Consider the following 13,569-nt stretch of genomic DNA (forward strand, 5'->3'; position numbering starts at 1 on the left):
TGCAGGTATGCCTCTTTCAGGTCAATGGAAATCACGAGGTTGTCCTGCCTGTTGCAGCCCAGAATGGTCTGAAGGGACTGCAACTTAAAGCGCTTGTATGCCAGATGGAGGTTGAGTTAGTCACGCTTAGTCATCAGAGGGCACGCCGATCAGATTTGTCGGCCCTCAGAACAGGAGGTCTGCAAATAAGCTGGGCGCAGGAGTCTCTCAGACTCGGCTCGTCGCGAGGCTAATCCCTCAGTCATTTCAAAGTTGCGATCGCCTGATTCTTCAACCACGAGACACGGCGGCCATTTTTGGTGCGACCTGGTGGGCAGTGGCCTCTTGCTGCATTTTCCACCAGCGGTCAAATCGAAAGTTAATTGGAAGCTTGCAGGAGAGGAGGCGCACCAGGCTTCATGAAGCGAAGCCAGAGATCGAAGCCAGCAGGCACCCACAGCCATCCTTAGACACGTGAGTGAGGCATGGCCTCCACAGTTTCAGATCTACAGGCCCAAGGAGATCTAGCGGAGGAGGGCCAGAGCAGGCTTAGACCCAGGGCAGCGGCCTCCAGGCCTCCAGCTGACCAGCGCCCTTCTAGAGTTGCTGCTAGGGATGAATCCAGAAGACAAAAAGCCCTGGAAAAACAGGTGGCTAGAGCAGAAAGACTGGCGCAGGCAACTAAGCCTGATTCCTCCAGCAGAGCCAGATCTCCGATTGGGGCCCATTCTCAAACATGTGGTTCACCCCCTAGGGGCTTCAGCCCTTCCTCTCCTTCTATCTCTCCTGCAAGACCTCACGGGGGGGGTGGCCTCCCCTTCTCCCCCATCTCACCCAGAGCCTAAAGGAAAAGAGCCTAAAGGAAAAGGGTGGAGGATCCAGGAAAAAGGGGATCCCAGGACTACCTGCTGGCAGCCTAACTTACCCCCCCAAGGGCCTCTTTCACGAGGTCCTTCCGAGGAGGATTTAGAGGATTTAGACCAGTTGCCAGATAGCATCATGAGACCCATCTCCACAGCTATATCTAGGGGTATTTCCTCAGGCCTAGCCCAGAGCGACAGTTCTTCCCAAGGGGTGTCTAGACCACACGTCGTTTCCAGGCAGAGGTCCCCCTCTTCCTCTAGAGGACACAATAATCCTAGGCCTCCTTCCCCCTCAGTGGTCAGTGAGGATTCCATCTTGGGGGAGGTCACAAACCCAGACTTGGGGTTTTCAGAAGATGAGGATTCTGCCCCCCCAGATGCCCCAGCATTTTTGGGGCCTTTTCCTCCCTCCGCTTTCAAGCCTATGTTACACAAGGCCAAAAAGTCTACTCAGATTGGCACGGGGGCTCCACCAGTCTCCCAGCACAGGGATCCTAACTTAGCCATGTTTATAAATCCCAATACAGATAAAGAGGAGGTTCCAGCCCCTCCCCTTTTCCTGGAAGTGGTACATAATCAGTGGCCGAGGCCTTCCTTGCCCAATCTCGGAAGCAACGATTAGTGTTATTACAATATGGAGCAGGCCTTTTCCCAGGCTCTGCAACTCCCCACGGTAGATACCCCGGTGACCCTTTTGGCTAACGCATTCACTGTAGTCTCGGGTGATGTGGCCGACAAGCTGAAGCCAGAGGATAAGCGTGCAGAGCTTATCCTTTGTAAGAACTTCAACGTTTCTGCCTGGGCCATTAAGGCAGCCGCAGCAGCATCCTGTTTCAACCGCACAATGGTCATGTGGCTCAGGCAGCTACAGGACCGCATCCCGATCCAAGATGAGCGTCTTCGCCAATTTTTATCATATCCCGATCCAAGATGAGCGTCTTTGTCAATTTTTATCATATAATCATGGGGATGCTTCAAAGGTTGTAACTGAAAAATAGTCATAAATCACATACAGCATTTTTTGCCTCCTGAAACTCCGCCTCTTCATCAAAATGGACGTGCAGAGCCTGTAGAAGGCTTTCAGAGAGCTCCTGGAGGCTGGGGAGGGCAGAAAAGAATAAAAAACAGGCTCAATTGCCCCCCCCCCGAACACTCTACAAGTCTCCTAAGGGCTATTCATGCCCTTTTAAAAAAATACAGGCCCATTTTTGGGAGGTTTGCAGAGTGCAAAAAGTTTTTTTTTTAAATTTGCCTCTTCAAAACCTTGGTGCTTCTTATACTCCGGTGCATCTTATACTGTGAAAAATACAGTACTCCTTGTTCTTTTATACTTTTATTTCTACTTGAGGATCATATCATTTCAAAGATCCAATTCAAATCGGGAGGATGGAGTGGCTGAAACCAGCCAGAAAGCTTGCATAGTGTTTGTCCAATACAGCCCGAGGAAGCAACTGATCCTTTTGTTACTGATTATGGGTCACATCTGTTTGTTATGGCATCCACCTTAGCTTCCAGTTGTCTGGCTTTGTGATGCTTATGCTGGCATAAGAAAGCTTTAGCATTCATCTTTAATTGTTTAATTGGATATCCGTTTCTGCTCACAAATCATTAATATTGAATTTCTCAGAATCCTTAAAAACTTCTTTGGAATCCAGACAACAAATCTTGAGACTCATGAATGGAACATGAATTTCCTATCTTACATATATAACAATGAAATGTTGCATCGTATTTAATTAAAAATCATTATAAGAGTTTGCCATAATTAAAGATATATTCCCGCAGGCCTGAAACTATCTCAAGATCACATCTGACTACCAAAGTGTGTCTGCTTGTTGGGATCATGCAGTTGATTGGAAATGCAGCTGATTGTTCCACATTTTGGGGAGCTCATGGCAGGGACCAACAGTTGGAAGTCTTGTTTTATATAGTGCTGCCAGCCCATTGGAAGAAATTCCCCATTGGGTCATGGTTTTTCTTCATTTCCTTTCCTAGTTATTCTTTTTTCACCACATTTAACTTAAATTAAAATTGTTTTCCTTCATTTATTTATACTTTTCAATTCTTGAATCCTAGTAATATTGTTACGTTCATATAGTTTTTTTAGCACTCTTTGTCAGAAGTGGTTGGCCATTATCTTCTTCTCATAGTTAGTTCCTGGCCTAAAACCATCCAGATGGCTTCATGCCTAAGGCAGGACTAAAGCTGAAGGTCTCCTAGTTCAGGAGACCATCTTTAGGATGGTCCTACAGTTAGCCAGGTAACTTTAACCATTACACAAAAATATCTTTCATATTATGGATATATTTTTATAATGTAAGCGGAAATTTTCAAATGGGAGGGGGTGCAGTAACCTGTAGTTTAAAGAAAAATATCCTGGAACCATTAATTAACTGATAAAGCCTCTGAATAGAAAATTGTCTGATGCAAACCCCTTCCCTTTCCTTTCCCCTCCTCCTACCCCCTTCTCTTCATCTTTTATGGCAGCCCACCTATCTAATTTTTAGGCAAAAACCAATCTACACAATCCACTCCATTTCATACATGTCCACTTGTGTTGAGATAGTAGCCCTTAAGATTCCCAGTTGTGTCTTGCCCCAGTGACTGCATTTATGGGAATTGTGCCCCAATGTATCTGGAGGGGAACACATTAGCAAAAGGAGTGTTAAATCAATGCAATCTGCTTGGGGTGATTCAAGTAAAGAGTAGATATCAGTATTGATAGGTATTCATGCATACAGGTGTGAACAAATCATTAAATGAAAAAGACTCTAATCTTTTTTTCTTTTACTCTGGCTTTGCTATAGGTGGGCTTTCCTTCTTTGTACCATATTTTTCAGAGTCTAAGACGCACCTTTTTTCCTCAAAAAAGAGGCTGAAAATCTGGGTGTATCTTATACATTGAATACAGCATTTTTTGCCTCCTAAAGCCCCGCCCCGTTCACCAAAATGGCCGTGCAGAGCCTTATGGAGACTTTCAGAGAGGTAAAGGTGGGCTGGGGAGGGCAGAAATGACCAAAAAACGGGCCATTTTTTGCTAAATTTTGCCCCCCCCCCAGCCCCGAGCAGCATTCTATAAACCTCCATAAGGCTATGCATGTAATTTTTTTTTACATAAAACAGGCCCGTTTCAGTGAAAAACGGGCCATTTTTTGCACTCTGCAAGCCCCCCCCCCCCCGGCAAGGCTATTCATGCCCTTTTTATAAAAAAAAACCCAAGCCCGTTTTCGTGAAAAACAGACTGTTTTGGGGAGGTTTGCAGAGTGCAAAAACTTTTCCCCCCTTTTGGGAAGCTCTTTAGTTACAGTGATTGATGAGAATTATATTGATCAAGTGTTTTGCCAGCAGAAACAAAGGCATAGGTGCTGCGATTTCTTTCTCCAGTACATGGATAAACATCTACCTACCTACCTACTCTCTCTCCCTACCTACCTATTTCTATCCCCCCCTCTACCTACCTACCTACCTACCTACCTACCTACTCTCTCTCTCTCTCCGAACCTATGTACTGTATCGTGACCCAACAAATGCGCGAACGTCAAAAGCGCACCGACTAAACCGCGGCGCTAAAACCGCGATGTCAAAAGCACACCGACAACAGCGCACCGACAAAAGCGCGCCGACAGAAGCGCGATTTAAGTTAAGGTAAGGTTTAGGGTTAGGTTTAGGGTTAGGTTTAGGGTTTGGTTTAGGGTTAGGGTTACAGCGCGCTTCTGTCAGTGCGCTGTTGTCGGCGCGCTTCAGCGCTCATTCATCGGCGCGGTTTTGTCGGTGCGGTTTTGTCACCGCGGTTTAGTCAGGCGCGCTTTTGTCGTTCGCACATTTATGGTGGAACCGTACTGTATTTCTCTCTCCCCCCTCTAGCTACCTACCTACTGTCTCTCTCCCTACCTACCTGCTGTATTTCTCTCTCCCCCCTCTTTCCCCCCCACTCTCCCTCCCTCCCTCTATCTACCTACCTAATTTTTTTTTTTTAAATGCCTCTTCAAAATCTTGGTGCATTTTATACTCCAGTGTGTCTTATACACCAAAAATAAGGTAATTATATTAGTTTACATTTTTTGGTTCTGTATTTTAAGGCAGTTCTTCAGATCATTTTACAAGTTTTCTCCGAATTTCCCATGCAAATCTCCAAACAGTCATGAATCTTGCATAATGTCTATCAGATGTAGATATAATAAATGATGGCAAAAGTGGTAAAATGGAAACTTGGCAATTTTATTGACCACAATTTTATTTGCACCTATTTTAAAAAAATCTATAGAAGAATGTCTGTGAATGAATGAGAAACTTCCAAATATCTTACTAGGAGGTCTTCTCTGTTGTTCATCTGGGTTTCTTTTCTCCTCTTCCAAATCAGGATGGGGTTAAATATTTTTCTTTGTTAGTGTTACTGTAGTTGGCAACAACAATATATTTTAAGCCAAATGTAGTTTTCTTTTTAAAATATTGTTTTGTAAGAAAAACTGGACTGTTCTATTACACTACATATTGGACCACCCAATAATTTCCATACACAGACTGCTGAGTATGACCAGATGATATATTTGTGTATCAGGCAAACAGAGCTTCCCGATTAAAACAACCAGCCAGGAAATAAATAGCATTAAGAGGGGATTAACGTTGATATCTTTCATACTACTTTGTATCAAATGTTACATTTGATGCAGTTTCTATGCGAAATTTTTAGTAGCTCTGGAGTATTTTTATATATATTTATAATACATAACAATATCTAAATTATGTATCCTAATATCTCTTATATTGATATTTATATAGCATTGATGTTCATAACTTTTTTTTTTTTTAACAGACGACTTTGCCGAAGAGGAAGAGGTTCAGTCCTTTGGTTATAAGCGGTTTGGTAAGTTAGACAGCACCTTCAAAATTTCACAATATAGACAAAACAATTACCCAAATGAATTCTCTCTATATGTTACTTGAAACATGGTTAAAACATTAAAATATTCCTTGCCATTAGAGGCAAGAAATGTGTAGTGGGGTGATTGATAAAGAACATTGGTTACTTCACTGGTATTGTACCAAAAATACAAAAATGTATTTTTGAGAAGGGTTTGTTTTTGAGCATGTATTTATTTATATAAAAGCTTCTACTATTTTTGCTATTCAAAACTAATATGGTACTAACTATGATAATTAGTAATTACCATTCAACATTTGTCATTATCATTTTCTCAATAGCAGGATGAGTTGCCACATCATTAAAAAGTGCCTAATTAAGTGATTTGCGTTTCCATGATAGCCTTTTTGATGTTCAATAGGGTACCAATCAGTAACTACTAAGTAACTACTAAGAGTATCTTCCTCATGTAAATATGTGGATGTGAAAGTTTAGCACAGTGTTTCCCAAGCTGAGATAAATTGCCGACAATTGGATAAAAGTGGTTTTTCTTTGGCTAATGACAAATAAATTCATTACCCAATCTCAATAGGTTCATTTAAATTGACTTGAAGAGTTTTACTTACATAGGGCAAAAAGGAATTTCTAATAAGCATAATTTTTTTGAGAAGCATTCCTTTAGCACTTCTGTAGATTAACATGCTAAAATGTTGAAGTGGCAAACCCAAATTTTGAAATTCTGGAAACTGAATCCGAGGTGAAAATCACCATGTTTTTCTACCACTTTAATCATGCCCAATTATTGTAGAGAATTTCAAATTCATGTTTTAATGCTCTTACATCTGATCAGGTAGATGATTAGACACACTTTTTAGTGAATGCATTTGCCTTTTGTATTTTGAATGTTGAAGCTCTTCCTCATTTTTTCCTATATTGAATTTGTATAGAGATATTTATAGAGATAGGAAATAAATGTTATTTGTATGTCTCTTTCTAATCATTCAATGTTTATGTTTCTCTGTCAGCAGTCCAAATTACAAGCTAGCTAGATTCTAGGGTTCGTTTATAATGTTTGTTATGATATTATTAAGGATATTATTAATCATTAATATTCCATATATTCATTAGCTGAGGTTTATATATTTTATGCTTTTTACATTGTTGTACCTGAACTATAATGAAATTACTATGAAAATTACACTTAAGAACATGGCAATAAAAAAGTAATATTTTGCAATATTTTAGATCTGCTGACTCCACATGTAATAGTTAAAATGCAACATGACCTTTAAAAATACTAGTTGGCCATGAGTCACTACTGGATTATAACTGAAAAGGATATTAGGTTGTTTATAAAAAAAATAAATCTAATTATTACAAAGCTGTTTTCAACCTACCAGTCTGTCTGTGGAAAATAAATCTCAAATGTTGATAATTGTAGAATAAATCTGACCAACACGGTTACATTTGACTTTTTCAATTTTAAGAACTTTTTTTGTTTTTTTCCTGATATGGTTTGGTGTCCAGCCAGACTATGACACCTCATCCAGTTGAATTTGCTCTGGGCACAGCCCTTCACCACTGGTCACTTATCATGGCTCTTTATGGGCTTTTCGACTTAGACTGCAGGGAAAACAACATATCTCATTTCCAAGGACATATTGGCTCCTGTAATACCCAAACCATTCATTGTAAAATATCATTCAAACATTATGCAACTTCCTAATAAATATTGATTCCCCATTCTTCTGGAAAATCACTAGCTCTGTTATGAAATGTGTCCAGTGATTTTTCAAAATACAAAGATCGCCAGTTAATAAAGATTGAGAAAGAGATACTGCATATCTCTGTGCCGAGGTGGCGCAGTGGTTAGGGTGCAGTACTGCAGGCCACTTCAGCTGACTGTTATCTGCAGTTCAGCGTTTCTAATCTCACCGGCTCAAGGTTGACTCAGCCTTCCATCCTTCCGAGGTGGGTGAAATGAGGACCTGGATTGTTGTTGGGGGCAATATGATGACTCTGTAAACCACTTAGAGAGGGCTGAAAGCCCTATGAAGCGGTATATAAGTCTAACTACTATTGCTATTGCTATATTGCTGGTTCCACATGAACAATTTAAAGATTTTCTGCAGCTTCTATAAAAAAAAGTGTTACAAGACCATACTTTTTAGTTCTATTATTTTAGGAGGAAAGCTAAATAATACCATTTTACATATTTTGGATGTTGCCAACTATTAGTTGACAGCATTGTTATATCCATGAAAACCTATCAATGTGTGTATAAAATTATGCTTGGAAGTGAATCATATTGCTGGCTCTTAGATATAGATATATAGAACTACATTATAGTTTTTGTTGGGTTATGAGTCTCATGTTTTGGAGCCTATAAATTTTGAAATTTGTCAGCTCTTAATATGTGTGTAAATCTTTTCACGATTTATTAACCAAGAATATATAATGAATGCTTTCTCCAGTAATGTTAAATTTGAGTTTTAAGACTAGTTAGGCCCTATGTGTGATTCCTTCCAGTGGGAATGGCACATAATGAGAAAACTTGAGATCGGCCCCACTTGGCAATGTTTTGAGATACAAACAGTTATTTGGATTGTAATGTGTCTCTGAGTTGTCTTCAGATTATATCTATCTTGTCTTTTATGTGGGGGTTTTTTTGTTTAAAAAAAGCCTCTGTGTGTTTTTGGCAATGATGCACAGAATACATTATATTTTGCACTGTCTTGGAATTATTTTATCTGAAGGACAGAATGTATAAGTGAACAATAGTAAAAATGTGGATTCTGAAATAAATTAAATAACTTCAGCAAGGTAGTAAGATTCTACATTTAGGCAAGAAAAACGAAATGCACAAGTACAGTATAGGTGGTACCTTGCTCAATAGTAGTAACCAGTGATGTGCGGTGAGGTTGATACCTGGTGAGGCTCAGCAGGGCAGCGGTCGGCCTCGGCCGGGGGGGGGAATTTGCATCGCGGGAGCAACCAAGCGCCCGGGTCTGCAGCAAAGGCGCTTGGTGGCTCCCGCGATGCAAAGTGCCCCGCTGTCCCGGCCTGCGTCCGCTGCTTCTCCAAGCTCCACCGCTGGAAGTCCCGGATCGCCTCTGGGGGAAGGCTGAGTGAAAAACGGAGCGAAGCTTCTCTGCGGCCTCCCGGCGCTGCCCAGAGGCGCTTGCAGGAGCACGTGTCAGCGGCCGGCGGCCTGGAGCGGCCCCGGCTGTGAGACAAGGGAGCATTTAAAGTAGCCGCTGCCGCTGCCGCCACCACCGCCCCGCCGGGCGAAGGAGGGTGGTGGCAGCGGCTGCTTTAAGTGCTCCCTTGTCTCACAGCCGGGGCCGCTCCAGGCCGCCGGCCGCTGACACGTGCTCCTGCAAGAGCCTCTGCGCAGTGCTGGGAGGCCGCAGAGAAGCTTCGCTCCGTTTTTCACTCAGCCTTCCCCCAGAGGCGATCCGGGACTTCCAGCGGTGGAGCCTGGAGAAGCAGGCCGGGGCAGCGGGCAGCAGCATCGGGGATGGTGGGGCACTTTGCATCGCGGGAGCTGCCAAGTGCCCAGGTCTGCAGCAAAGAGGCAGCCTCCTCCTTCTCGCCCACTCCTCTCTCCTCTGAAGCACGCCCCGCCCAACGTAAGCGTGCTCAAGAAGACACGATTGGCTGCTTCCAAATCAGGAGGCGGGAGAATTAGTGCCTCTTTTCCATCTGAACTTCTTTGCCATTTAACTCTTTATTAACTTTTAGAAGGCGAAAAATTCCTTATGGAAAAGAGGCCCCGAGTTCTCTCGCCTCCTGCTTTGGTTAACACTAAGCAGACACCAAGCCATTGTGAGCTGGAATCTGGTAGCAACTATCTTGGCTTTAATTATTTAAAAAAATATATTTAAATTTCTTTCTTTTTCCTGAGGAGACTGGTGAGGCTCCACCTCCCTTGCCTCTAGTGACTGCACGTCCCTGGTAGTAACTGAGAGGAATCTTGGAATCCTAGTGGACAACCATTTAAATATGAACCAACAGTGTGCAGCAGCTGCCAAAAACGTCAACACAGTTCTAGGCTACATAAACAGAGGGATAGAATCAAGATCATGTGGAGTGTTAATATCACTTCATAATGCCTTGGTAAGGCCACATTTGGAATACTGCATTCAGTTTTGGTTGCCATGATGTAGAAAAGATGTAGAGACTCTAGAAAGAGTGCAGAGAAGAGCAACAAAGATGATTAGGGGACTGGAGACTAAAACATATGAAGAACGGTTGCAGGAGCTGGGTATGTCTAGTTTAATGAAAAGAAGGACTAGGGGAGACATGATAGCAGTGTTCCAATATCTTAGGGGTTGCCACAAAGAAGAAGGAGTCAAACTATACTCCAAGGCACCTGAGGGTAGAACAAGAAGCAATGGGTGGAAACTAATCAAGGAGAGAAGCAACTTAGAACTGAGGAGAAATTTCCTGACAGTTAGAACAATTAATCAGTGGAACAGCTTGCCTCCAGAAGTTGTGAAGGCTCCAACACTGGAATTTTTAAAGATGTTGGATGACCATTTGTCTGAAGTGGTGTAGGTTTTCCTGCCTAAGCAAGGGGTTGGACTAGAAGCCCTCCAAGGTCCCTTCCAACTCTGTTATTGTATTGTATTGTAGGTTACTCTTAACTATGAGAGAATTGCAGCCTTTGTGCTTTATTGCTACTGAGACTGTAATTTCAGAGCAAGTGGACAGCACCAGGCTGTATATTCACTTTCCTGTGAAAGAACCATTTCTTAATGATCTAATTATGATAATAAAATATCAGGTTTTTGGATTTCTGAGTTACTATCTGAGAAAAATAGAAGAATGTTTGATACAGTATGATCTATTAAGAGCTGTGCTATAATTTATATAATTTATATATTTATATAAATTTTTGTTATATTTCTACTGTTCATCTATTTCTACTGTGACTACATTGTTGCATTCTGAATAACCCTGCTGTTTGGAATAGATATGCTTGAATATGTTTTTTTTATTTATCAACTTTGTACATCCATCTTCTTACTTAAGTGACATTTAGAATAGAAAACAATATACAAAATTATAACTTGGAATGAACAGAACTGAGATACACAAATCTTGCTTAGCAGACACCACTTTTTTTTGTTTACTTAAAATTCCTTAATTCATTCCGAGCAAAAATCTTCAAATTTATCCTAAAATTAGATGGCAATTGAGCTAGTTTGGTCTAGTGGTTAACACATCAGGCTGGAAATCAAGACACAGAGATTAAGAGAGTTACGGAATTAGCTGGCTTTCATGCCTAAGGCAGGACTATAATTCACAGTCTCCTGATTTCTACCCTGGTGCCTTAAACCACATTGGTGTCAGTAATTAAGTTCAGATGTATGTATGTGATCATATTCCCAGAAATCATGGGCTGTGCCTTGAAATTTCTGGCAGACCTCTGATTGGCTGTAGTGCCTTGGTAATCTTGAGTACTAGCTTCAAAGGGATATTTTGGTAATTTTGTGTAACTGCTCCTCCAAATAATTTGCACAACTCTAATACAACACTATTGTACTCATGATAACTAGAACAACAATCACTTTTTTACAGTGCCATATTCTTCTAACCAAAAGATTAAAAAGAAAATAACTGTAGAAATGTATCTATCTTTGAAGCCCTTTTCAAAGGCTCCTGTGATAGCTGGGTTTTGCAAGCAGATGGAAGAATGCAATGCTATTTAGATGACTGACTTGATTTGATCTGGTGATTTTTATCTGCTTGGAAATAATTCTGCTGCTTCTAAGGGTATCCTGTTCTAGTGACAGAATGGGATGCGTATCCCACTGGGTGTTGGGAAGTGTTATATAAACTTGGCAAAACCAAACTATTTGCTGACTCGAATTATCATTTCTCTGGTTTGCGAGGTTGATGAAGTGCTTGAGAAAGCATGTTTTCTTATCACCCTCAGATAGCCATTAGTCACAGAGCAGCCTCTTTGAAGTCATCTTCTCTAGTCTATATAACAAACTAGAAATGTATGTGCATTGTTTTTCTTCAGGAAACTGCCACCAGCACTAATCATTCTGTAAGGCAGGCATTTCCTGTTGAGAAATACTTCTTGTATTTGTACAAAATGATTACTGTGAGATTTGACTCTGAAAATCCCACTGCACCTTTTATTTTATTTTAAATTGGCAAGCAAATTGAGGGAAAATTAATATTTAAAAAGCAATACCTTCAACAGGTACAATCCCAGAGTTACATATTAGTTGGAATGAGACTAACATAACAAACAATGAATAAAGAACACATATATTCCACTTTGTAAAAACTCTCAATTTTAAGTGGTCTCCCCAGAGTTAAAAGATTCAAGCTAGTGCGCCCATGAAAAAATACTTGGGATAAAATTTAGATATTTTGATAGTTCTTTGATGTAAAAGCATATTGAATCATTCAAAGAAACTGCAGTGGTTTGTTCTTCAGTACTGTACATTTGGTATGTAGATAGCCTACAATTTTGGAACGTTCTCTCTTTATTTTGAGAAAATAAATCCTCCAATTGATGTTAGGAACGTGTCATTGCTGAGTTAACAAGAATAGCATCACATTTTTGGAAGACTACGCAATAAAAAAACAGGTATTTGGAGGAAATCTCATTGATCTTACGGCATGGAGGAAAGAAATGTTTCCAGAATAAAGAAGAAGAAAATCATTTTGAATTGTAAGATTGAAACAATCATTAGCTTCATGCTTCATGCTTCTATATGATTTCTGACTTAACTGGGGAGATGTGTGACACCATCACACATGAATGTGCTACGTAGGGTGACAATATACCCTTGAAGAAAGAGTTAACAAAAACCAGAAATGTGGTGGGTAAGATTACTCTATGGAAATTTCAGAATTAGGCAATTTAGTAAAACTAGTTTCTTTTTTCAGCTTCCCTTTTTTTCAGAGCCAGGACACAAGGACCTTAGTAACACACAGCTGTTTGCTCTCATAAAATGAAATGAAGATTTACAATACAAGTTGCCTACAGCTGGAAGGGTCAAGTACTCCAGATCTTTCTTCTTCATAACAGGCTTTGATAAGACATGTGGCTGCTTGAGAGAGGCATTTTTTTCAAATATGGAATTAAATTTGCTGCTTATGCTTATAGTATTTGCAGGATCACCTAGTGACATACAAATTTTCATTGCCTCTTAAATTATACACACAGACACACACACACACATATTATGCTGTAAAAATTTACAAACACTTAAATATTTTCTAATCAGAATGTTAACGTATTCACAAAGGCTTCTTGCTTACTGAATAGACTGCTAGATTTTCAGCACTCACTAGAGAAGATAATGTTAGAAGTTAAAAGGCCACTAGCTTCAGAATTGTACATTTATAAAATACCTATGTATTCTACCACAAAAGTACTCTTTGAAAAGTCAAAATGCTTATTCCAGTGCAGCCCAGAATCACAACTAAATAACTCACTAAATGATAATCTGAGTCTGAGAACCAGGAGAGTAAATAATGGAAGACTGACAAGATGCCAGATATCTTCTTTGCCAAAAGAGTTTTAAGACTGCCTCATATCAGTTCCTGATCTTCCTATTCCATTTCAGTTTCCCCAACAGTTTCTCTTTCTTGCTTTGAAATTTTGTCAAATTATTCCTGCCCTAACTAAATAAGCTTTGGTACATTTGCAAGCTTCATCTAAGGTTTCACATAAGTCAACCAGAACCTAAGAAGGACTACCGACTAAGAAGCAGGAAATTGAGAATCAGCACTACAAAACCAGTCAGAATCATAAACAAAGACCAATTAGGAACCAATCTGCATTAACTGGAAACCAGATTGGATAAAGATAAATCAAAATTTCTGGCTATAAAG

The 13,569-nt window shown here is 40.5% G+C and overlaps 1 protein-coding gene across 1 annotated transcript in view; it reads left to right on the forward strand.

Moving 5' to 3' along the window:
• Nucleotides 1-13,569, forward strand: part of COLEC12 (collectin subfamily member 12) — a 110,230-nt gene that overhangs the window by 13,046 nt on the left and 83,615 nt on the right. Inside the window, exon 2 of the mRNA XM_032223399.1 lies at nucleotides 5,656-5,706. Within this exon, the coding sequence (XP_032079290.1) occupies nucleotides 5,656-5,706 (51 nt within the window). The remainder of the gene's footprint in view (nucleotides 1-5,655; nucleotides 5,707-13,569) is intronic.

This window comes from Thamnophis elegans, chromosome 8, assembly GCF_009769535.1.
Source record: "Thamnophis elegans isolate rThaEle1 chromosome 8, rThaEle1.pri, whole genome shotgun sequence".
Lineage (NCBI taxonomy): Eukaryota > Metazoa > Chordata > Lepidosauria > Squamata > Colubridae > Thamnophis > Thamnophis elegans.